This window comes from Ranitomeya imitator, chromosome 5, assembly GCF_032444005.1.
Source record: "Ranitomeya imitator isolate aRanImi1 chromosome 5, aRanImi1.pri, whole genome shotgun sequence".
Lineage (NCBI taxonomy): Eukaryota > Metazoa > Chordata > Amphibia > Anura > Dendrobatidae > Ranitomeya > Ranitomeya imitator.
The window spans coordinates 405,991,081-406,017,063 of NC_091286.1; the positions used below are offsets into that span (position 1 = coordinate 405,991,081).

Sequence of the window (25,983 nt, forward strand, 5' to 3'; positions counted from 1 at the left end):
CGGACGAAGTCATCCTGATGAATGTAACCCGCAGAGTTTCCGCACGTTTTTTTCCGCAGCATGTGTACTGCGGATTGCGGTTTCCATAGGTTTACATTGTACTGTAAATGCATGGAAATCTGCTGTGGACCCGTAGCTGCGGATCCGCTGCGGATCCGCAGCAAAATCCGCAACGTGTGCACATAGCCTTAGGCAGTGGAATCCGCACAAAATCCACATAAAAACCGCAGTAAATCCACAGGTAAAACACAGTGCCTTTCACCTGCGGATTTCTAAAATCCACTGCGGAAAAATCCGCAGAGGTCAATTCCACGTGTGCACATACCCTTACCCTTTTCTCCCCTTCCGTCCTAAGCTTGTATGTTGGTCCCAGTCTTGTTTTTCCTGTAGAGAAGAGGAAGCCCCTTTGCCTTTTCTGCTCTCAGTCCTCTACGGCTTTTCACCATCACTCAGTGTCCATTAAATGTAATAAAGGTAATAATTGACCCGTTGTCTGACTTTCATCCCTCCCCGGTCTGAGCAGCGTATAAGATAATAAAAATGTAAGTTGAATATTGAATCCAGAAAAGCAAAAATCAGCTCCTTTACATCAGACACCACATGTGATATTTTTGAAATTAAAGAATATATATATATATATATATATATATATATATATATATATATATATATATATAGATGTTATTTCTTTGTTTATTTTTTTTTTTAAATTGTGAAAAGTCTTTTCAGAGGGTCATTTATTATTCAACCCCTCAACCCACCAGAATTCTGTTTGGTTCCCCTAAAGTATTAAGAAGTAGTTCAGGCACAAAGAACAATGAGCTTCACATGTTTGGATTAATTATCTCTTTTTCCAGCCTTTTCTGACTATTTAAGACCCTCCCCAAACTTGTGAACAGCACTCATACATGGCAACATGGGAAAGACAAATGAGCATTCCATCGCCATCAGAGACAAGATCGTGGAGGGTCACAAGGCTGGCAAGGGGTACAAAACCCTTTCCAAGGAGTTGGGCCTACCTGTCTCCACTGTTGGGAGCATCATCCGGAAGTGGAAGGCTTATGGAACTACTGTTAGCCTTCCACGGCCTGGACAGCCTTTGAAAGTTTCCTCTCGTGCCGAGGCCAGGCTTGTCCGAAGAGTCAAGGCTAACCCAAGGACAACAAGGAAGGAGCTCCGGGAAGATCTCATGGCAGTGGGGACATTGGTTTCAGTCAATACCATAAGTAATGTACTCCACCGCAATGGTCTCCTTTCCAGACGAGCCCGTAAGGTACCTTTACTTTCAAAGCGTCATGTCAAGGCTCGTCTACAGTTTGCTCATGATCACTTGGAGGACTCTGAGACTGACTGGTTCAAGGTTCTCTGGTCTGATGAGATGAAGATCGAGATCTTTGGTGCCAACCACACACGTGAAGTTTGGAGACTGGATGGCACTGCATACGACCCCAAGAATACCATCCCTACAGTCAAGCATGGTGGTGGCAGCATCATGCTGTGGGGCTGTTTCTCAGCCAAGGGGCCTGGCCATCTGGTCCGCATCCATGGGAAGATGGATAGCACGGCCTACCTGGAGATTTTGGCCAAGAACCTCCGCTCTTCCATCAAGGATCTTAAGATGGGTCGTCATTTCATCTTCCAACAAGACAACGACCCAAAGCACACAGCCAAGAAAACCAAGGCCTGGTTCAAGAGGCAAAAAATCAAGGTGTTGCAGTGACCTAGTCAGTCTCCTGACCTTAACCCAATTGAAAACTTGTGGAAGGAGCTCAAGATTAAAGTCCACACGAGACACCCAAAGGACCTAGATAACTTGGAGAAGATCTGCATGGAGAAGTGGGCCAAGATAACTCCAGAGACCTGTGCCGGCCTGATCAGGTCTTATAAAAGACGATTATTAGCTGTAATTGCAAACAAAGGTTATTCCACAAAATATTAAACCTAGGGGTTGAATAATAATTGACCCACACTTTTATGTTTAAAATTTATAAAAATTTAACTGAGCAACAAAACTTTTTGGTTTGTAAGATTTATGCATCTGTTAATAAATCCTGCTCTTGTTTGAAGTTTGAAGGCTCTAACTTATTTGCATCTTATTAAACCTGCTAAATCTGCAGGGGGTTGAATACTACTTGTAGGCACTGTATATATATATATATATATATATATATATACATATATATATGCACAGTATAGCACCCCAGGAGTCCGGTTGCCACAGTGGCATTGCCTCCCTCACAGGGGGGTGATGACATGCCTGGAAGCAAGGAGGGTTTCCCTGACTAGATAACACTCACATCTAACACCTTTCTTGACTCCAGATCAGAAGGGGGAGCTCTAAATCCGGATTCAGGGGAGCTGCTCTGTAAGTTCTGGCCTGGAGGAGGGGTGAGTCAGTCAGTGTCTGGAACAGAGGAGAGAGGAGAGCAGTAAAAGAGAACTTGGGGAGTGGAGTTGCAGCCAAGCTCACCCCAGTACTGAGTGCCAGAAACCGGACACCAGAGTCCATGGTTGCATGGGTACTAAAGTCCCAGCAGCTAAATCCGGAGGGCAGGAGACTGCAGGTCTCCTGACCCCATCTAACACCCAGAGGCACAGCAGCATATCAGAGCCCAAAGCCTGGAAAGGACTGAGCATAGCTTTAGGCAGCAAGGACCTCAGAGGACAGCGCAGCAAGGAGGCCTCAAAACCCATCTGGCTTAGTGAATCTTAAGTTGCTTCCAGGCTCCCCGTACCTCCATTGTCATCTGTAACTAGTGCCCCGGCCTGCACTTCAAACCGTGAGTAAAAGTGTGGGAACTGCTGTGTCCTCTGCTGTGTCCTCTGAATTATTACTGTGTCACCTGCCCTGCATCACAACATCCATCATCACATGTAACACCATCACTGCCCTGGGGCTAAGGTCTACCTGTGGAGAGCTGTAACAACTCTGCTGCATCACCATCAGCCCCAGCGGACTCTTTAGGCTACTTTCACATTTCCATTGTTTTGGAACCGTCACAATGCGTCGTTTTGGAGAAAAAACGCATCCTGTAAAGTTGCCCGCAGGATGTGTTTTTGCACCATAGACTTGCTTTAGCGACGCATTGCGATGTATGGCCATACGTTGCATGTGTCGTCCACTGGATGCGTTGGGTTTTGGCAGCCCGTCTTTTGGAAAAAATGTTCAAGGGAACGTTTTTTCGTACGTTGCATCCTGCATTTTTAACTGCGCATGCCTGGGCGGAGATCTCTCTCTCCTCCCCGGAACATTAGAATGGGCAGCGGACGTGTTGAAATACTGTGTCCGCTGCTCACGTTTATGCATAAACTCACAAACGTACGTCGGTACGTCGCGCCGACGCTTTGTGACGGCCCAGTCCCGATGTAAATGTGAAAGTAGCCTTAAGCACCGTCGGCCATCCCTAGCCGAGTACCACAGGTGGTGTCACGAACAAATCCCCTATAAACTTTATTCCCCTTTCATTTCATTGACACTTTTATTGGATGCCCAAAGCCACGGGGTCACTGCTGCCATGACACATCCCTTTAAGAACCGTCGACCTGGCCTGAGTACCCCACGGCTCTAGCGGGCGCTCCATATATATATATGTATATAAATATATATGTATATAAATATATATATATATATATATATATATGTATATATATAAATCTCCATGTAATGTAGTGTAAGTGTATTAATACACTCACCTACCGCTGCTTTCTCCAGTGAGTGTCCAGCCCATTCTGCTACTCTTCTCAGTGACGTCACCACTATTGCGACTAGCCGGCCCTCTCTATAATCTATGCACGAGTCGGGAGTCTCTCTTACAATAGATGCCCATAAGGCCTAGCTCTGCTGCTCCATAGACTTACACTGTATGAGCTCATTCCTACTTGCGATTAAATAGGATGAATGCAATACGATTAACAATCAGATTACATTCGGACCAATTTAATCCTATAGTTCTATTCTCATTTCCCTTTTCTCTTGCTCCGATTGGATCACAATCGGACACGATAAAAAAAATCGCTGCATGCTGAATTCGGATCGCACGCACACATATACAGTCATGGCCAAAAGTATCGACACCCCTGCAATTCTGTCAGATAATACTCAGTTTCTTCCTGAAAATGATTGCAAACACAAATTCTTTGTTATTATTATATTCATTTAATTTATCTTAAATGAAAAAAAACACAAAAAGAATTGTCCTAAAGCCAAATTGGATAAAATTCCACGCCAAACATAAAAAAGGGGGTGGACAAAAGTATTGGCACTGTTGGAAAATCATGTGATGCTTCTCTAATTTGTGTAATTAACAGCACCTGTAACTTACCTGTGGCACCTAACAGGTGTTGGTAATAACTAAATGACACTTGCAGCCAGTTGACATCGATTAACCCCTTCAAGACCCAGCCTATTTTGACCTTAAAGACCTTGCCGTTTTTTGCAATTCTGACCAGTGTCCCTTTATGAGGTAATAACTCAGGAACGCTTCAACGGATCCTAGCGGTTCTGAGATTGTTTTTTCGTGACATATTGGGCTTCATGTTAGTGGTAAATTTAGGTCAATAAATTCTGCATTTATTTGTGATAAACACGGAAATTTGGCGAAAATTTTGAAAATTTCGCAATTTTCACATTTTGAATTTTTATTCTGTTAAACCAGAGAGATATGTGACACAAAATAGTTAATAAATAACATTTCCCACATGTTTACTTTACATCAGCACAATTTTGGAAACAAAATTTTTTTTTGTTAGGAAGTTATAAGGGTTAAAATTCGACCAGCGATTTGTCATTTTTACAACGAAATTTACAAAACCATTTTTTTTAGGGACCACCTCACATTTGAAGTCAGTTTGAGGGGTCTATATGGCTGAAAATACCCAAAAGTGACACCATTCTAAAAACTGCACCCCTCAAGGTACTCAAAACCACATTCAAGAAGTTTATTAACCCTTCAGGTGCTTCACAGCAGCAGAAGCAACATGGAAGGAAAAAATGAACATTTAACTTTTTAGTCACAAAAATTATCTTTTAGCAACAATTTTTTTATTTTCCCAATGGTAAAAGGAGAAACTGAACCACGAACGTTGTTGTCCAATTTGTCCTGAGTACGCTGATACCTCATATGTGGGGGTAAACCACTGTTTTGGCGCACGGCAGGGCTTGGAAGGGAAGGAGCGCCATTTGACTTTTTGAATCAAAAATTGGCTCCACTCTTTAGCGGACACCATGTCACGTTTGGAGAGCCCCCGTGTGCCTAAAAATTGGAGCTCCCCCACAAGTGACCCCATTTTGGAAACTAGACGCCCCAAGGAACTTATCTAGATGCATAGTGAGCACTTTGAACCCCCAGGTGCTTCACAAATTGATCCGTAAAAATGAAAAAGTACTTTTTTTTCACAAAAAAATTCTTTTAGCCTCAATTTTTTCATTTTCACATGGGCAACAGGATAAAATGGATCCTAAAATGTGTTGGGCAATTTCTCCTGAGTACACCAATACCTCATATGTGGGGGTAAACCACTGTTTGGGCACATGGTAAGGCTCGGAAGGGAAGGAGCGCCATTTGACTTTTTGAATGAAAAATTATTTCCATCGTTAGCGGACACCATGTCGCGTTTGGATAGCTCCTGTGTGCCTAAACATTGGCGCTCCCCCACAAGTGACCCCATTTTGGAAACTAGACCCCCCAAGGAACTAATTTAGATGCCTAGTGAGCACTTTAAACCCTCAGGTGCTTCACAAATTGATCTGTAAAAATGAAAAAGTAATTTTTTTTCACAAAAAAATTCTTTTCGCCTCAATTTTCTCATTTTCACATGGGCAGTAGGATAAAATGGATCATAAAATTTGTTGGGCAATTTCTCCCGAGTACGCCGATACCTCATATGTGGGGGTAAACCACTGTTTGGGCACTCGGCAGGGCTCGGAAGAGAAGGCGTGCCATTTGACTTTTTGAATGGAAAATTAGCTCCAATTGTTAGCGGACACCATGTCGCGTTTGGAGAGCCCCTGTGTGCCTAAACATTGGAGCTCCCCCACAAGTGACCCCATTTTGGAAACTAGACCCCCCAAGGAACTTATCTAGATGCATATTGAGCACTTTAAACCCCCAGGTGCTTCACAGAAGTTTATAACGCAGAGCCATGAAAATAAAAAATAATTTTTCTTTCCTCAAAAATGATTTTTTAGCCTGGAATTTCCTATTTTGCCAAGGATAATAGGAGAAATTGGACCCCAAATATTGTTGTCCAGTTTGTCCTGAGTACGCTGATACCCCATATGTGGGGGTAAACCACTGTTTGGGCGCACGGCAGGGCTCGGAAGGGATGGCACGCCATTTGGCTTTTTAAATGGAAAATTAGCTCCAATCATTAGCGGACACCATGTCACGTTTGGAGAGCCCCTGTGTGCCTAAACATTGGAGATCCCCCAGAAATGACACCATTTTAGAAACTAGACCCCCAAAGGAACTAATCTAGATGTGTGGTGAGGACTTTGAACCCCCAAGTGCTTCACAGAAGTTTATAACGCAGAGCCATGAAAATAAAAAAAAAAATTATTTTCTCAAAAATGATCTTTTAGCCTGCAATTTTTTATTTTCCCAAGGGTAACAGGAGAAATTGACCCCAAAAGTTGTTGTCCAGTTTCTCCTGAGTACGCTGATACCCCATATGTGGGGGTAAATCACTGTTTGGGCACATGCCGGGGCTCGGAAGTGAAGTAGTGACGTTTTGAAATGCAGACTTTGATGGAATGCTCTGTGGGCGTCACGTTGCGTTTGCAGAGCCCCTGATGTGGCTTAACAGTAGAAACCCCCCACAAGTGACCCCATTTTGGAAACTAGACCCCCAAAGGAACTTATCTAGATGTGTGGTGAGCACTTTGAACCCCCAAGTGCTTCATAGAAGTTTATAATGCAGAGCCGTGAAAATAATAAATACGTTTTCTTTCCTCAAAAATAATTATTTAGCCCAGAATTTTTTAATTTTCCCAAGGGTAACAGGAGAAATTTGACCCCAATATTTGTTGTCCAGTTTCTCCTGAGTACGGTGATACCCCATATGTGGGGGTAAACTACTGTTTGGGCACATGCCGGGGCTTGGAATTGAAGTAGTGACGTTTTGAAATGCAGACTTTGATGGAATGCTCTGCGGGCGTCACGTTGCGTTTGCAGAGCCCCTGATGTGCCTAAACAGTAGAAACCCCCCACAAGTGACCCCATTTTGGAAACTAGACCCTGAAAGGAACTTATCTAGATGTGTGGTGAGCACTTTGAACCCCCAAGTGCTTCATAGAAGTTTATAATGCAGAGCCGTGAAAATAATAAATACGTTTTCTTTCCTCAAAAATAATTATTTAGCCCAGAATTTTTTATTTTCCCAAGGGTTACAGGAGAAATTGGACCCCAAAAGTTGTTGTCCAGTTTCTCCTGAGTACGCTGATACCCCATATGTGGGGGTAAACCACTGTTTGGGCACACGTCGGGGCTCAGAAGGGAAGTAGTGACTTTTGAAATGCAGACTTTGATGGAATGGTCTGCGGGTGTCACGTTGCGTTTGCAGAGCCCCTGGTGTGCCTAAACAGTAGAAACCCCCCACAAGTGACCCCATTTTAGAAACTAGACCCCCCAAGGAACTTATCTAGATATGTGGTGAGCACTTTGAACCCCCAAGTGCTTCACAGACGTTTACAACGCAGAGCCGTGAAAATAAAAAATCATTTTTCTTTCCTCAAAAATTATGTTTTAGCAAGCATTTTTTTAGATTCACAAGGGTAACAGGAGAAATTGGACCCCAGTAATTGTTGCGCAGTTTGTCCTGAGTATGCTGGTACCCCATATGTGGGGGTAAACCACTGTTTGGGCACACGTCAGGGCTCGGAAGTGAGGGAGCACCATTTGACTTTTTGAATACGAGATTGGCTGGAATCAATGGTGGCGCCATGTTGCGTTTGGAGACCCCTGATGTGCCTAAACAGTGGTAACCCCTCAATTCTACCTCCAACACTAACCCCAACACACCCCTAACCCTAATCCCAACTGTAGCCATAATCCTAATCACAACCCTAACCCCAACACACCCCTAACCACAACACTAACCCCAACACACCCCTAACCCTAACCACAACCCTAATTCCAACCCTAACCCTAAGGCTATGTGCCCACGTTGCGGATTCGTGTGAGATATTTTCGCACCATTTTTGAAAAATCTGCGGGTAAAAGGCACTGTGTTTTACCTGCGGATTTTCCGCGGATTTCCAGTGTTTTTTGTGCGGATTTCACCTGCGGATTCCTATTGAGGAACAGGTGTAAAACGCTGCGGAATCCGCACAAAGAATTGACATGCTGCGGAAAATACAACGCAGCGTTCCCGCGTGGTATTTTCCGCACCATGGGCACAGCGGATTTGGTTTTTCATATGTTTACATGGTACTGTAAACCTGATGGAACACTGCTGCGAATCCGCAGCGGCCAATCCGCAGCCAAATCAGCACCGTGTGCACATAGCCTAATTCTAAAGGTATGTGCACATGCTGCGGAAAACGCTGCGGATCCGCAGCAGTTTCCCATGAGTGTACAGTTCAATGTAAACCTATGGGAAACAAAAATCGCTGTGCCCATGCTGCGGAAAAACTGCACGGAAACGCAGCGGTTTACATTCCGCAGCATGTCACTTCTTTGTGCGGATTCCGCAGCGGTTTTACAACTGCTCCAATAGAAAATCGCAATTGTAAAACCGCAGTGAAATGCGCAGAAAAAAACGCGGTAAATCCGCCATAAATCCGCAGCGGTTTAGCACTGCGGATTTATCAAATCCGCAGCGGAAAAATCCGCAGAGGACCAGAATACGTGTGCACATTCCTAACCCTAACCCTAGCCCTAACCCTAACCCTAACCCTACCCCTAACCCTACCCCTAACCCTACCCCTAGCCCTACCCCTAACCCTACCCCTAACCCTACCCCTAACCCTACCCCTACCCCTAACCCTACCCCTAACCCTAACCCTATTCTAACAGTGGAAAAAAAAAAAATTCTTTATTTTTTTATTGTCCCTACCTATGGGGGTGACAAAGGGGGGGGGGGTAATTTATTATTTTTTTTATTTTGATCACTGAGATAGATTATATCTCAGTGATCAAAATGCACTTTGGAACGAATCTGCCGGCCGGCAGATTCGGCGGGCGCACTGCGCATGCGCCCGCCATTTTGGAAGATGGCGGCGCCCGGGAGAAGACGGACGGGACCACGGCTGGATCGGTAAGTATGATAGGGTGGGGGGGGACCACGGGGGGGGGGATCGGAGCACGGGGGGAGGAATCGGAGCGCGGGAGGGGTGGAACGGAGCGCGGGGGGCGTGGAACGGAGCACGGGGGGACTGGAATGGAGCACGGGGGGGTGGAACGGAGCACGGGGGGGGTGGATCGGAGTGCAGGGGGGGTGATTGGAGCACGGGGGGGTGATTGGAGCACGGGGGGAGCGGGCACGAGCACGGGGGGGAGCGGAGCACTGGACGGAGGGGAGCCGGAGCAGTGTACCGGCCAGATCGGGGGGGTGGGGGGGCGATCGGAGGGGTGGGGTGGGGGCACACTAGTATTTCCAGCCATGGCCGATGATATTTCAGCATCGGCCATGGCTGGATTGTAATATTTCACCCGTTATAATGGGTGAAATATTACAAATCGCTCTGATTGGCAGTTTCACTTTCAACAGCCAATCAGAGCGATCGTAGCCACGAGGGGGTGAAGCCACCCCCCCTGGGCTAAACTACCACTCCCCCTGTCCCTGCAGATCAGGTGAAATGGGAGTTAACCCTTTCACCCGGCCTGCAGGGACGCGATCTTTCCATGACGCCGCATAGGCGTCATGGGTCGGAATGGCACCGACTTTCATGACGCCTACGTGGCGTCATGGGTCGGGAAGGGGTTAAAGTTGACTCAACCTCTGTCCTGTGTCCTTGTGTGTACCACATTGGTCTTCTTTCTTTTCTCCATGCTCAAAGAACTGTCTGAGGACTTGAGAAACCAAATTGTGAGGAAGCATGAGCAATCTCAAGGCTACAAGTCCATCTCCAAAGACCTGAATGTTCCTGTGTCTACCGTGCGCAGTGTCATCAAGAAGTTTAAAGCCCATGGTACTGTGGCTAAACTCCCTAGATGTGGACGGAAAAGAAAAATTGACAAGAGATTTCAACGCAAGATTGTGCGGATGTTGGATAAAGAACCTCGACTAACATCCAAACAAGTTCAAGCTGCCCTGCAGTCCGAGGGTACAACAGTGTCAACCCGTACTATCCATAGGCATCTGAATGAAAAGGGACTGTATGGTAGGAGACCCAGGAAGACCCCACTTCTTACCCCGAGACATAAAAAAGCCAGGCTGGAGTTTGCCAAAACTTACCTGAAAAAGCCTAAAACGTTTTGGAAGAATGTTCTCTGGTCAGATGAGACAAAAGTAGAGCTTTTGGGGCAAAGGCATCAACATAGAGTTTACAGGAGAAAAAAAGAGGCATTCAAAGAAAAGAACACGGTTCCTACAGTCAAACATGGCAGAAGTTCCCTGATGTTTTGGGGTTGCTTTGCTGCCTCTGGCACTGGACTGCTTGACCGTGTGCATGGCATTATGAAGTCTGAAGACTACCAACAAATTTTGCAGCATAATGTAGAGCCAAGTGTGAGAAACCTGGGTCTCCCTCAGAGGTCATGGGTCTTCCAGCAGGACAATGACCCAAAACACACTTCAAAAAGCACTAGAAAATGGTTTGAGAGAAAGCACTGGAGACTTCTAAGGTGGCCAGCAATGAGTCCAGACCTGAATCCCATAGAACACCAGTGGAGAGATCTAAAAATGGCAGTTTGGAGAAGGCACCCTTCAAATATCAGGGACCTGGAGCAGTTTGCCAAAGAAGAATGGTCTAATATTCCAGCAGAGCATTGTAAGAAACTCATTGATGGTTACTGCAAGCGGTTGGTCGCAGTTATTTTGGCTAAAGTTTGTGCAACCAAGTATTAGGCTGAGGGTGCCAATACTTTTGTCTGGCCCATTTTTGGAGTTTTGTGTGAAATGATCAATGTTTTGACTTTTGCTTCATTCTCTTTTGTGTTTTTTCATTTAAGACAAATTAAATGAAGATAATAATACCAAATAATTTGTGTTTGCAATCGTTTTCAGGAAGAAAATGAGTATTATATGACAGAATTGCAGGGGTGTCAATATTTTTGGCCATGACTGTAGGTCTATGGCTGCGTGTGAAACATTGCACTGCACTTGGATATCACACGAGTGCAGTGCGATTTCCGTCAGCGCCGGCAGCAGAGGAGATGGAGAAACTAATTTCTCTGTTTCCTCCGTGACCATGCTGCGATTTTCTCTGCTGTCAGCGGATCGGAGCACAGCGGATAGAAGCACAGCGGATCGGAGCACAGCAGATAGGAGCTCAGCAGATAGGAGCACAGTGATAGAAACACAGCGATAGGAACACAGCACATCAGAGCACAGCAGATAGGAGCACAGCGCACACCCACTCGGATCGGAGCACAGCAGATAAGAGCACAGCCGATCGGAACACATCGGTTAGGATCACAGGGGATAGGAGCACAGCGGATAGGAGCACAGCAGATGGAAGCACAGTAATAGAAACACATTGATAGGAACACAGCACATCAGAGCACAGAAGATAGGAGCACAGCGCACACCCACTCGGATCGGAGCACAGCGGTTAGGATCACAGGGGATAGGAGCACAGGGGATCGGAGCACAGCGGTTAGGAGCAGGGATGGATTAAGGGTAGCCAGGGCCCCGGGCTGTTCAGACACGGTCATGTGACGGGGGTCATGTGATGGGAGTCATGATATACCTGAACCAGATTATTCCAGAAAAATGGCCGGGCCCTACTCTACTGTAACCTATTAAATATTTGTTAAAATATGCAATACAATTTAGGTATATTTTGATTTATTTTTCAATTTTTAAAATGACCAATATCACATACAAGGAACAAATACCACCGCACCATGACCAGACCACAAATTACAACCACAGTGATCGAATAATATCACATACAAGGAACAAATACCACCGCACCATGTTAAGACCACATAGTACCACCACTTAGTGACCAAATAGCACATACAAGGGACAAATACCGCAACATCATTTACAGACCACATATTACCACCACATAGTGACTGAATACTACAATATTGATCAGTAATAAAAAAAAAACACAATACTATCATCATAAGTGCCAGTATTCACAGGAGATCTGTACTTAGTATGCAGTGTCTGTGTAGGGGTAATCCAGAGATCACTGGTGGTATTATACACAGGAGCTCTGTATATAATGTATAGGTAATACAATGATCACTGGTGACATTGTGCACAGGACCTCTGTATATAGTATACAGTGCATAGTGTCAGTGTATAGGTAACACAGACTCACCAGTGACATCTCTAGGTGAAGTGTTTCATCTTTCATCCAGCACAGACCGCCATGATTTCTTCCAGCCAGGACTCGTTTCTGCAGGAAATAACACATTTATCTCAAGCTCCACTTGCAGAACACATTACTTAATTTTTCACAACTTTTACATTACACCACATGAAGAAAAAAAGGCGATATAGTGTCACTCTGCACAGTAACAGGACCGCCCCCCCCATTTAAAACAGTATACTCAAAAAATAAAATAAATACATCACTGCAGTAATAATATCCCTTAATTAGCCCCTATGGTAATAATATTCCCCATCCTGGCCATGTTTATCTCATTCCTGGCTCCAGCCATATGTTCTCTCATCATGCCCTCATGAGTATCCCTTCTACCCCATATGATCTCCCCATCCTGCCCCATCTGTCTTCATCGTATCCATCCTGCCCCATGTCTTTCATTCTGCCCTGTGTCTCTAATGATGACCCGTATCTACATTCTGCCCATGCCTCCAGTCCTGCCCCCAGTGTGTCCAGCAATCTGCCCCAGTGTGTCCAGCATATTATTATTATTATTATTATACATTTTTATAGCGCCATTTATTCCATGGCGCTTTACATGTGAATACGGGGCAAATATAGACAAATACATTAAACATGAGCAGATAACAAGGCACACGAGTACATAAGGAGGGAGGACCCTGCCCGCGAGGGCTCACAGTCTGCAGGGGGTGGGTGAGGATACACTAGGAGAGGGAAGAGCTGGCTGTACGCCCAGTGTGTCCAGCAATCTGCCCCAGTATGTCCAGCATATTGCCCTAGTGTCCAGTAATCTGCCCCAGTGTGTCCAGCATTGCCCCCAGACAGTGTGTCCAGCAATCTGCCCCAGTGTGTCCAGCATTGCCCCCAGACAGTGTGTCCAGAAATCTGCCCCAGTGTGTCCAGCAGTGCCCCCAGACAGTGTGTCCAGCAATCTGCCCCTGTGTGTCCAGCATATTACCCCCAGTGTGTCCAGCAATCTTCCCCAGTATGTCCAGCATATTGCCCCAGTGTCCAGCAATCTGCCCCAGTGTGTCCAGCATTGCCCCCAGACAGTGTGTCCACCAGCAGTCTGCCCCAGTGTGCCCAGCATTCCCCCCAGTGTGTCCAGCAATCTGCCTCAGTGTGTCTAGCATTGCCCCCAGACAGTGTGTCCACCAGCAATCTGCCCCAGTGTCTCCAGCATTGCCCCCAGTGTGTCCACCAGCAACTTGCCCCAGTGTGTCCAGCATTGCCCCCAGTGTGTCCAGCAATCTGCCCCAGTGTGTCCAGCATTGCCCCCAGACAGTGTGTCCAGCAATCTGCCCCAGTGTCCAGTATTGCCCCCAGACAGTGTCCAGCAATCTGCCCCAGTGTGTCCAGCATTGCCCCCAGACAGTGTGTCCACCAGCAATCTGCCCCAGTGTGTCCAGCAATCTGCCCCAGTTTGTCCAGCATTGCCCCTAGACAGTGTGTCCAGTAATCTGCCCCAGTGTGTCCAGCATTGCCCCCAGACAGTGTGTCCAGCAATCTGCCCCAGTGTGTCCAGCATTGCCCCAGACAGTGTGTCCAGAAATCTGCCCCAGTGTGTCCAGCATTGCCCCCAGACAGTGTGTCCAGCAATCTGCCCCTGTGTGTCCAGCATATTACCCCCAGTGTGTCCAGCAATCTTCCCCAGTATGTCCAGCATATTGCCCCAGTGTCCAGCAATCTGCCCCAGTGTGTCCAGCATTGCCCCCAGACAGTGTGTCCACCAGCAGTCTGCCCCAGTGTGCCCAGCATTCCCCCCAGTGTGTCCAGCAATCTGCCCCAGTGTGTCCAGCATTGCCCCCAGACAGTGTGTCCAGCAATCTGCCCCAGTGTCTCCAGCATTGCCCCCAGTGTGTCCACCAGCAACTTGCCCCAGTGTGTCCAGCATTGCCCCCAGTGTGTCCAGCAATCTGCCCCAGTGTGTCCAGCATTGCCCCCAGACAGTGTGTCCAGCAATCTGCCCCAGTGTGTCCAGTATTGCCCCCAGACAGTGTGTCCAGCAATCTGCTCCAGTGTCTCCAGCATTGCCCCCAGACAGTGTGTCCACCAGCAATCTGCCCCAGTGTGTCCAGCAATCTGCCCCAGTTTGTCCAGCATTGCCCCAGACAGTGTGTCCAGCAATCTGCCCCAGTATGTCCAGCATTGCCCCCAGACAGTGTGTCCAGCAATCTGCCCGTGTGTCCAGCATTGCCCCCAGACAGTGTGTCCAGCAATCTGCCCCAGTGTCTCCAGCATTGCCCCCAGACAGTGTGTCCATCAATCTGCCCCAGTGTGTCCAGCATATTACCCCCAGTGTGTCCAGCAATCTGCCCCAGTATGTCCAGCATATTGCCACAGTGTCCAGCAATCTGCCCCAGTGTGTCCAGCATTGCCCCCAGACAGTGTGTCCACCAGCAGTCTGCCCCAGTGTGCCCAGCATTCCCCCCAGTGTGTCCAGCAATCTGCCCCAGTGTGTCCAGCATTGCCCCCAGACAGTGTGTCCAGCAATCTGCCCCAGTGTCTCCAGCATTGCCCCCAGTGTGTCTACCAGCAACTTGCCCCAGTGTGTCCAGCATTGCCCCCAGTTTGTCCAGCAATCTGCCCCAGTGTGTCCAGCATTGCCCCCAGACAGTGTGTCCAGCAATCTGCCCCAGTGTGTCCAGTATTGCCCTCAGACAGTGTGTCCAGCAATCTGCCCCAGTGTGTCCAGCATTGCCCCCAGACAGTGTGTCCAGCAATCTGCCCCAGTGTCTCCAGCATTGCTCCCAGACAGTGTGTCCACCAGCAACTTGCCCCAGTGTGTCCAGCATTGCCCCCAGTGTGTCCAGCAATCTGCCCCAGTGTGTCCAGCATTGCCCCCAGACAGTGTGTCCAGCAATCTGCCCCAGTGTGTCCAGTATTGCCCCCAGACAGTGTGTCCAGCAATCTGCCCCAGTGTCTCCAGCATTGCCCCCAGACAGTGTGTCCACCAGCAATCTGCCCCAGTGTGTCCAGCAATCTGCCCCAGTTTGTCCAGCATTGCCCCAGACAGTGTGTCCAGCAATCTGCCCCAATATGTCCAGCATTGCCCCCAGACAGTGTGTCCAGCAATCTGCCCATGTGTCCAGCATTGCCCCCAGACAGTGTGTCCAGCAATCTGCCCCAGTGTCTCCAGCATTGCCCCCAGACAGTGTGTCCAGCAATCTGCCCCAGTGTGTCCAGCATATTACTCCCAGTGTGTCCAGCAATCTGCCCCAGTATGTCCAGCATATTGCCCCAGTGTCCAGCAATCTGCCCCAGTGTGTCCAGCATTGCCCCCAGACAGTGTGTCCACCAGCAGTCTGCCCCAGTGTGCCCAGCATTCCCCCCAGTGTGTCCAGCAATCTGCCCCAGTGTGTCCAGCATTGCCCCCAGACAGTGTGTCCAGCAATCTGCCCCAGTGTCTCCAGCATTGCCCCCAGTGTGTCCACCAGCAACTTGCCCCAGTGTGTCCAGCATTGCCCCCAGTGTGTCCAGCATTGCCCCCAGACAGTGTGTCCAGCAATCTGCCCCAGTGTGTCCAGTATTGCCCCCAGACAGTGTGTCCAGCAATCTGCCCCAGTGTGTCCAGCATTGTCCCCAGACAGTGTGTCCAGCAATCTGCCCCAGTGTCTCCAGCATTGCTCCCAGACAGTGTGTCCACCAACAATCTGCCCCAGTGTGTCCAGCATATTGCCCACAGACAGTGTCCTGCATTCTGGCCCGCCCGGGCCCCCCGGATTGCCGTTAGCAAAAAAAAAAAACCCGAGATCTCCTCACCTGACCTGTGCGCTCCAGCGGCGAGCTCCTTCCAGCAGCGCGCACTCGCCAGCGACTGACAATGACGTCAGACGCCGGCAACGTGTGTGCTGCGCCTGCGGCCGACTTCAGCTGCCAGCCTCCAATTGGCTGGTGGCTGTTGTTAACAATTGACGTGCGGGCATGCGCCCGCACGTCAATAGGTGAAACTGCCGCAGTGCCGGTAGGGGCCCGGTGAGCAGACGAGACGGGGCCCGATGCGGGCCCCCTCTGCCCACCGGGCCCATATGCCAGTCAGGGCAGTAATGCCCTGATGGCGGCGGGCAATCTGAGCGGTAGCCCAGGGCCCCCCACACCACTGGGCCCTGGGCTGCCACCCAGATTGACCCTATTATAATCCGCCCCTTAGGAGCACAGCGCACAGACACTCAGACTGGAGCACAGCTGATCGGAGCACAGCGGTTAGGAGCACAGTGGATAGGAGCACAGAGCACAGACACTCAGATTGGAGCACAACGCACTGACACTCGGATCCCACTCACAGCAGAGCTAGAGCCGAGTGTCATTAGCGTATCGCATCTGATGCTCTTGTATCAGATGCCATACGCTAGAAGGACCCTGGCCTAAAAGCCAGTTCAGGGTCTGTTGTGAGTTCTGTTTTTGGGCTCCCTCTGGTGGTTACTGATGGTACTGGGTGATTTGTGTTCTGCTGTCTCTGGTGTCCACCTGTTCTATTAGGATTTGGGAGTTTCCTATTTAACCGGGCTTTCTTGTCATTTCCCCGCCGGCTATCAAGGTTATCAGAGTGTTTTGTTACTTCAGCTTCTGGCTTCAGTGATCTTCAGGACAAGCTAAGTTTTTGATTTTCTTGTTCCACGTTTTGATTTATTTTTGTCTTGTCCAGCTTGCATATAATTGTTTCTTTGCTGCTGGTTGCTCTAGCGGGCTGTAATTGCTCCTCATGTTCCATGAGTTGGAACATGAGTTCAAGTAATTACAGGATGGTTTTTTGAAGGGTTTTTTCCTGACCGCGCAGTTTACTTTTGTATCCTCTGCTATCTAGTTTTAGCGGGCCTCATTTTGCTGAATCTGATTTCATACTGTGTATGTGCCTTCCTCTCATTTCACCGTCATTATATGTGGGGGGCTGCTATTTCTGTGGGGTATTTCTCTGGAGGCAAGAGAGGTCTGTGTTTCTTCTAATAGGGGAAGTTAGATCTTCGGCTGGTGCGAGACGTCTAGGATCAACGTAGGCACGTTCCCCGGCTATTGTTATTTGTGTGTTCAGGTTTAGGGTCGCGGTCAGCTCAGGTTCCATCACCCTAGAGCTCGTTGGTGCTTGTCCTTTTGTGATTCCCTGCCATTGGAATCATGACAGTATAGCCGGCCAAAAATGTTTGGGCTGAAGTAGGAGGAAAAGTAGTCTGAGGAAGTTTTTTTTTTTTTTTTTCTCCTCTGAGGTTGCTGCCTAGCCCTAATTGCAGCCTGGCTGATTTTTTTTTTTTTTTCTCCTCTTAATCCTTGAATGGCTCTGACCTTAGCTGTTTATCATGGACGTCCAGAGTTTAGCTTCCAGCTTGAATAATCTTGCTGCTAAGGTTCAAAATATACAAGATTTTGTTGTACATGCTCCTATGTCTGAACCTAGAATTCCTATTCCAGAGTTCTTTGCTGGAGATAGATCTAGTTTTCTGAATTTTAGGAACAATTGCAAGCTGTTCCTTTCTTTGAAATCTCGCTCTTCTGGAGACCCTGCTCAGCAGGTTAAGATTATTATATCTTTCCTGCGGGGTGACCCTCAAAATTGGGCATTTGCATTGGCACCAGGGGATCCTGCGTTGCTTAATGTGGATGCGTTTTTTCTGGCATTGGGTTTGCTCTATGAGGAACCTAACCAAGAGATTCAGGCTGAAAAAGCTTTATTAGCTCTCTCTCAGGGGCAAGATGAAGCAGAAATATATTGTCAAAAATTTCGGAAATGGTCAGTGCTTACTCAGTGGAATGAGTGCGCCCTGGCTGCAAAGTTCAGAGATGGCCTTTCTGAGGCCATTAAAGATGTTATGGTGGGGTTCCCTGCGCCGACGGGTCTGAATGAGTCTATGACTATGGCTATTCAGATTGATCGGCGTTTACGGGAGCGCAAACCTGTGCACCATTTGGCGGTGTCTTCTGAACAGGCACTTGAGACAATGCAATGTGATAGAGTTCAGTCTAGAGGTGAACGGCAAAACTATAGGCGGAAAAATGGGTTGTGCTTTTATTGTGGTGATTCAGCTCATGTTATATCAGCATGCTCTAAACGCACAAAAAAGGTTGATAAGTCTGTTGCCATTAGTACGTTACAGTCTAAGTTCATTCTGTCTGTGACTCTGATTTGCTCATTATCATCCATTTCCGTCGATGCCTATGTAGATTCAGGCGCTGCCCTGAGTCTTATGGATTGGTCATTTGCCAAGCGATGTGGGTTTAGTCTTGAGCCTCTGGAAGTCCCTATTCCTTTGAAGGGAATTGACTCTACACCTTTAGCTATGAATAAACCTCAGTACTGGACACAAGTGACCATGCGTATGACTCCCGTTCATCAGGAGGTGATTCGCTTCCTGGTGTTGTATAATTTACATGATGTTCTAGTACTTGGTCTGCCATGGTTACAAACTCATAATCCAGTCCTTGACTGGAAAACAATGTCTGTGTTAAGCTGGGGATGTCAGGGGGTTCATGATGATGCACCTCCGATTTCTATCGCTTCATCTACTCCTTCTGAGGTTCCTGTATTTTTGTCGGATTATCGGGATGTTTTTGAGGAGCCTAAGCTCAGTTCGCTTCCTCCTCACAGGGATTGCGATTGTGCTATAGATTTAATTCCTGGTAGTAAATTTCCTAAAGGTCGTTTGTTCAATCTGTCAGTGCCAGAGCATACTGCTATGCGGGATTATGTTAAGGAGTCCTTGGAAAAGGGACATATCCGTCCATCTTCGTCCCCTTTGGGAGCAGGTTTTTTTTTCGTGGCCAAGAAAGATGGGTCCTTGAGACCTTGTATAGATTATCGTCTTTTGAATAAGATTACCGTAAAATATCAGTATCCTTTGCCTTTGTTGACTGATTTGTTTGCTCGCATTAAGGGGGCTAAATGGTTCACTAAGATTGATCTCCGGGATGCGTATAATCTTATACGAATAAAGCAAGGTGATGAGTGGAAAACCGCATTTAATACGCCTGAGGGCCATTTTGAGTATTTGGTAATGCCTTTCGGACTTTCTAATGCTCCTTCAGTCTTCCAGTCCTTTATGCACGATATTTTCCGTGAATATCTGGATAAATTTATGATTGTGTATTTGGATGATATTTTGTTTTTTTTCTGATGACTGGGAGTCTCATGTTCAGCAGGTCAGGAAGGTGTTTCAGGTCCTGCGGGCTAATTCCTTGTTTGTAAAGGGCTCAAAGTGTCTCTTTGGAGTCCAGAAGATTTCTTTCTTGGGGTATATTTTTTCCCCTTCTACTATTGAGATGGATCCCGTCAAGGTTCGGGCTATTTGTGACTGGACGCAGCCTGCATCTCTTAAGAGTTTGCAGAAGTTCTTGGGCTTTGCTAATTTCTATCGTCGTTTTATAACTAATTTTTCTAGTGTTGTTAAGCCTTTGACGGATTTGACTAAGAAGGGTGCTGATGTTGCCGATTGGTCTCCTGCGGCTGTGGAGGCCTTTCAGGAACTTAAACGCCGGTTTTCTTCTGCTCCTGTGTTGCGTCAGCCTGATGTTTCGCTTCCTTTCCAAGTTGAGGTTGATGCTTCCGAGATTGGAGCGGGGGCGGTTTTGTCACAGAGAAGCTCCGATTGCTCGGTGATGAAGCCATGTGCGTTCTTTTCTAGAAAATTTTCGCCCGCTGAGCGGAATTATGATGTGGGTAATCGGGAACTTTTGGCCATGAAGTGGGCATTTGAGGAGTGGCGTCATTGGCTGGAGGGTGCTAGACATCGTGTGGTGGTCTTGACTGATCACAAAAATCTGATTTACCTTGAGTCTGCCAGGCGTCTGAATCCTAGACAGGCTCGTTGGTCACTGTTTTTCTCTCGTTTCAATTTTGTGGTTTCATACCTGCCAGGTTCAAAGAATGTGAAGGCAGATGCTCTTTCTAGGAGTTTTGTGCCTGACTCCCCTGGAAATTCTGAGCCCACTGGTATCCTTAGGGATGGGGTGATTTTGTCGGCCGTCTTCCCAGACTTGCGACGTGCTTTGCAGGAGTTTCAGGCGGGTAAACCTGATCGTTGTCCGCCTGAGAGACTGTTTGTTCCGGATAGCTGGACCAGTAGAGTCATCTCTGAGGTCCATTCTTCTGCGTTGGCAGGTCATCCTGGAATATTTGGTACTAGAGACTTGGTGGCCAGGTCTTTTTGGTGGCCTTCCTTGTCTAGGGATGTGCGTTCTTTTGTGCAGTCTTGTGAGGTTTGTGCTCGGGCTAAGCCTTGCTGTTCTCGAGCCAGTGGATTGTTGTCACCTTTGCCTATCCCGAAGAGGCCTTGGACGCACATTTCCATGGACTTTATTTCGGATCTCCCTGTCTCTCAAAAAATGTCCGTCATCTGGGTTGTGTGTGACCGCTTTTCTAAAATGGTTCATCTTGTACCCTTGCCTAAGTTGCCTTCCTCCTCTGAGTTGGTCCCTCTGTTTTTCCAGAACGTGGTTCGTTTGCATGGGATTCCGGAGAACATCGTTTCTGACAGGGGATCCCAGTTTGTGTCTAGATTTTGGCGGACGTTCTGTGCTAAGATGGGCATTGATTTGTCCTTTTCGTCTGCATTCCACCCTCAGACGAATGGCCAGACGGAGCGAACTAATCAGACCTTGGAAACTTATTTGAGGTGTTTTGTTTCTGCTGATCAGGATGACTGGGTTACCTTTTTGCCGCTGGCCGAGTTTGCCCTTAATAATCGGGCTAGTTCTGCTACCTTGGTTTCTCCTTTCTTTTGTAATTCGGGGTTTCATCCTCGTTTTTCCTCTGGTCAGGTGGAGCCTTCTGATTGTCCTGGAGTGGACATGGTGGTGGATAGGTTGCATCAGATTTGGAGTCATGTGGTGGACAATTTGAAGTTGTCCCAGGAGAAGGCTCAGCAGTTTGCTAATCGCCGTCGCCGCGTGCGTCCTCGACTTCGTGTTGGGGACTTGGTGTGGTTGTCTTCTCGTTTTGTTCCTATGAAGGTCTCTTCTCCTAAGTTCAAGCCTCGGTTCATCGGTCCTTATAGGATCTTGGAAATTCTTAACCCTGTGTCGTTTCGTTTGGATCTCCCGGCATCGTTTGCTATTCATAATGTGTTCCATCGGTCGTTGTTGCGGAGGTATGAGGTACCTGTTGTTCCTTCGCCTGAGCCTCCTGCTCCGGTGCTGGTGGAGGGAGAATTGGAGTATGTTGTGGAGAAGATCTTGGATTCTCGTGTTTCCAGACGGAAACTCCAATATTTGGTCAAGTGGAGGGGTTATGGTCAGGAGGATAATTCTTGGGTGGTTGCCTCTGATGTTCATGCTGATGATTTGGTCCGCGCTTTTCATAGGGCTCATCCTGGTCGCCCTGGTGGTTCTCGTGAGGGTTCGGTGACCCCTCCTCAAGGGGGGGGTACTGTTGTGAGTTCTGTTTTTGGGCTCCCTCTGGTGGTTACTAATGGTACTGGGTGATTTGTGTTCTGCTGTCTCTGGTGTCCACCTGTTCTATTAGGATTTGGGAGTTTCCTATTTAACCGGGCTTTCTTGTCATTTCCCCGCCGGCTATCAAGGTTATCAGAGTGTTTTGTTACTTCAGCTTCTGGCTTCAGTAATCTTCAGGACAAGCTAAGTTTTTGATTTTCTTGTTCCATGTTTTGATTTATTTTTGTCTTGTCCAGCTTACATATAATTGTTTCTTTGCTGCTGGTTGCTCTAGCGGGCTGTAATTGCTCCTCATGTTCCATGAGTTGGAACATGAGTTCAAGTAATTACAGGATGGTTTTTTGAAGGGCTTTTTGCTGACCGCGCAGTTTACTTTTGTATCCTCTGCTATCTAGTTTTAGCGGGCCTCATTTTGCTGAATCTGATTTCATACTGTGTATGTGCCTTCCTCTCATTTCACCGTCATTATATGTGGGGGGCTGCTATTTCTGTGGGGTATTTCTCTGGAGGCAAGAGAGGTCTGTGTTTCTTCTAATAGGGGAAGTTAGATCTTCGGCTGGTGCGAGACGTCTAGGATCAACGTAGGCACGTTCCCCGGCTATTGTTATTTGTGTGTTCAGGTTTAGGGTCGCGGTCAGCTCAGGTTCCATCACCCTAGAGCTCGTTGGTGCTTGTCCTTTTGTGATTCCCTGCCATTGGAATCATGACAAGGGTCACGCTGAGCACAGTGTGACCCCAAGTGTCTGAGCAGTGGTGACATCACACAGAAGAGGAGCAGAATGTGCTGGACACCGGAAAGAGCGGCTGCAGGTGAGTTAATTAGTACACTCTCACTATATAACATGCACATATACGCACATTTAATACATTTGCAGTCGTTTAAAAAATATAGATGGGAGAGCACCCACCTGTCACATCAGCTGCATTGGGTATCTGTTGGAATGTCCATGTGGACAATGATATGTAGAAGGGACTACTGTGACTATAAGGTGAGAGCAGAGAAGGATTTTACAGCCTAGAGCATTGATGGCGAGCCTTTTAGAGACCGAGTTCCCAAACTGCAATCCAAAATTCACTTAGGCTAGTTTCACATTTGTGTTGGGCAGAGCTGCGGAGGGCTGCGTACTTCCTCCGCTAAGCCCCACCCACTGCGGCACCTCTCCCATTCAGCTCCGCCTACATCTGCATGCGTCTTGCATACCTATCTTTAATATTGGGTACGCAGGCCATGCGGATGTATTGGGAAGCGTACGCATGCGTCGTTTTGACAATGCTCGGGCGGCAGTCATATCCTGCCAGCTTTAACCCCCAAGTGCATGGTACGCAGCGTTTAGTACAGAACACCACTTGCACATGAGTGATGACGTCATCAGGGTGGCTGGGGTTAGCGCCCAATGTGCTCCCGTCCTCCCGGAAGAGGAGCTGCTACCAGAGAGCCCATATGGATCTCTGTGCTGGCAGCTCTTTGTGTGCTGGTAGTTTCTGTGCCCGCAGCTATGTGCCTTTCTGCTGGTGGTCTGTACCCCTCAGCTATGTACCCCTGTGATCTCTGTGGCCCCCAGCTGTGTGCACCAATATGATCTCTGTGGCCCCCAACTATATGCCCCCTGTGATCTCTCTGCTCCCATCTATATGGCCACCCGTGATCTCTGTGACCCTCAGCTATGTGTCCCAATGTGAGCTCTGTGCCCTCTGTGATCTCTCTGTCCCCAGCTATGTGCCCCCCTATGATCTTTGTGCCTCACAGCTATGTGTCTCCATGTGATCCCTATACCCCCAGCTATGTGCCCCCTGTGATTTCTGTGGCTACCAGCTTTGTGCCCCCTGTGATCTATGGGCCCACTGTGATCCCTGTTATGAACAGGTAATTCAGAACCACAATGGACATTGAAGTTCAGAGCACACAAAGTGACCTGACAATTACCAAAAAACAAGGACGAGCTCTGAGACGTGGGAACTCTGCTGACCGCAATCCCTAATCCTAACACACAACACTAGAGGTAGCCGTGGATTGCGCCTAACGCTCCCTATGCAACTCGGCACAGCCTGAGAAACTAACTAGCCCTGAAGATAGAAAAATAAGCCTACCTTGCCTCAGAGAAATTCCCCAAAGGAAAAGGCAGCCCCCCACATATAATGACTGTGAGTAAGATGAAAATACAAACACAGAGATGAAATAGATTTAGCAAAGTGAGGCCCGACTTACTGAATAGACCGAGGATAGGAAAGATAGCTTTGCGGTCAACACAAAAACCTACAAACAACCACGCAGAGGGGCAAAAAGACCCTCCGCACCGACTAACGGTACGGAGGTGCTCCCTCTGCGTCTCAGAGCTTCCAGCAAGCAAGAAAAACCAATATAGCAAGCTGGACAGAAAAAATAGCAACAAAAATAACACAAGCAAAACTTAGCTTATGCAGGATAGACAGGCCACAGGAACGATCCAGGAGGAAGCAAGACCAATACTAGAACATTGACTGGAGGCCAGGATCAAAGCACCAGGTGGAGTTAAATAGAGCAGCACCTAACGACTTAACCTCATCACCTGAGGAAGGAAACTCAGAAGCCGCAGTACCACTCTCATCCACCAAAGGAAGCTCATAGACAGAACCAGCCGAAGTACCACTCTCGACCACAGGAGGGAGCTTGGCCACAGAATTCACAACAGTACCCCCCCTTGAGGAGGGGTCACCGAACCCTCACCAGAGCCCTCAGGCCGACCAGGATGAGCCACATGAAAGGCACGAACCAGATCGGCAGCATGGACATCAGAGGCAAAGACCCAGGAATTATCTTCCTGACCATAACCTTTCCACTTAACCAGATACTGGAGTTTCCGTCTCGAAACATGAGAATCCAAAATCTTCTCCACTATATACTCCAATTCCCCTTCAACCAAAACCGGAGCAGGAGGATCAATAGATGGAACCACAGGTGCCACGTATCTCCGCAACAATGACCTATGGAACACGTTATGGATGGAAAAAGAAGCTGGAAGAGTCAAACGAAAAGACACAGGATTAAGAACCTCAGAAATCCTATATGGACCATGAAACGAGGCTTAAATTTAGGAGAGGAAACCTTCATAGGAATATAACGAGATGACAACCAAACCAAATCCCCAACACGAAGTCGGGGACCCACACAGCGCCTGCGGTTAGCGAAACGTTGAGCCTTCTCCTGGGACAAAGTCAGATTGTCCACCACATGAGTCCAAATCTGCTGCAACCTATCCACCACAGTATCCACACCAGGACAGTCCGAAGACTCAACCTGCCCTGAAGAGAAACGAGGGTGGAACCCAGAATTGCAGAAAAACGGCGAAACCAAAGTAACCGAGCTGGCCCGATTATTAAGGGCGAACTCAGCCAAAGGCAAAAAGGACACCCAATCATCCTGATCAGCAGAAACAAAACATCTCAGATATGTTTCCAAGGTCTGATTGGTTCGTTCAGTCTGGCCATTTGTCTGAGGATGGAAAGCCGAGGAAAAAGACAAATCAATGCCCATCCTAGCACAAAAGGCTCGCCAAAACCTCGAAACAAACTGGGAACCTCTGTCAGAAACGATGTTCTCTGGAATGCCATGTAAACGAACCACATGCTGGAAAAACAACGGCACCAAATCAGAGGAGGAAGGCAATTTAGACAAGGGCACCAAATGGACCATCTTAGAGAAGCGATCACAAACCACCCAAATGACCGACATTCTTTGAGAGACGGGGAGATCCGAAATAAAATCCATAGAGATATGTGTCCAAGGCCTCTTCGAGACCGTCAAGGGCAAAAGCAACCCACTGGCACGAGAACAGTAGGGCTTAGCCCGAGCACAAATCCCACAGGACTGCACAAAAGAACGCACATCCCGCGACAGAGACGGCCACCAAAAGGATCTAGCCACCAAATCTCTAGTACCAAAGATTCCAGGATGACCAGCCAACACCGAACAATGAACCTCAGAGATAACTTTATTCGTCCACCTATCAGGGACAAACAGTTTCTCCGCTGGGCAACGGTCAGGTCTATTAGCCTGAAATTTTTGCAGCACCCGCCGCAAATCAGGGGAGATGGCAGACAAAATTACCCCCTCTTTGAGAATACCCGCCGGCTCAGACAAACCCGGAGAATCGGGCACAAAACTC

At 47.8% G+C, this 25,983-nt stretch overlaps 1 protein-coding gene across 1 annotated transcript in view; it reads left to right on the forward strand.

Annotated features, from left to right (window-relative positions):
• Positions 1 to 916: 916 nt before the first annotated feature.
• LOC138637780 (uncharacterized) overlaps positions 917 to 25,983 on the forward strand; it is a 94,514-nt gene continuing 69,447 nt past the window's right edge. Inside the window, exon 1 of the mRNA XM_069726700.1 lies at positions 917 to 980. Coding sequence (XP_069582801.1) covers positions 917 to 980 — 64 coding nt within the window. The remainder of the gene's footprint in view (positions 981 to 25,983) is intronic.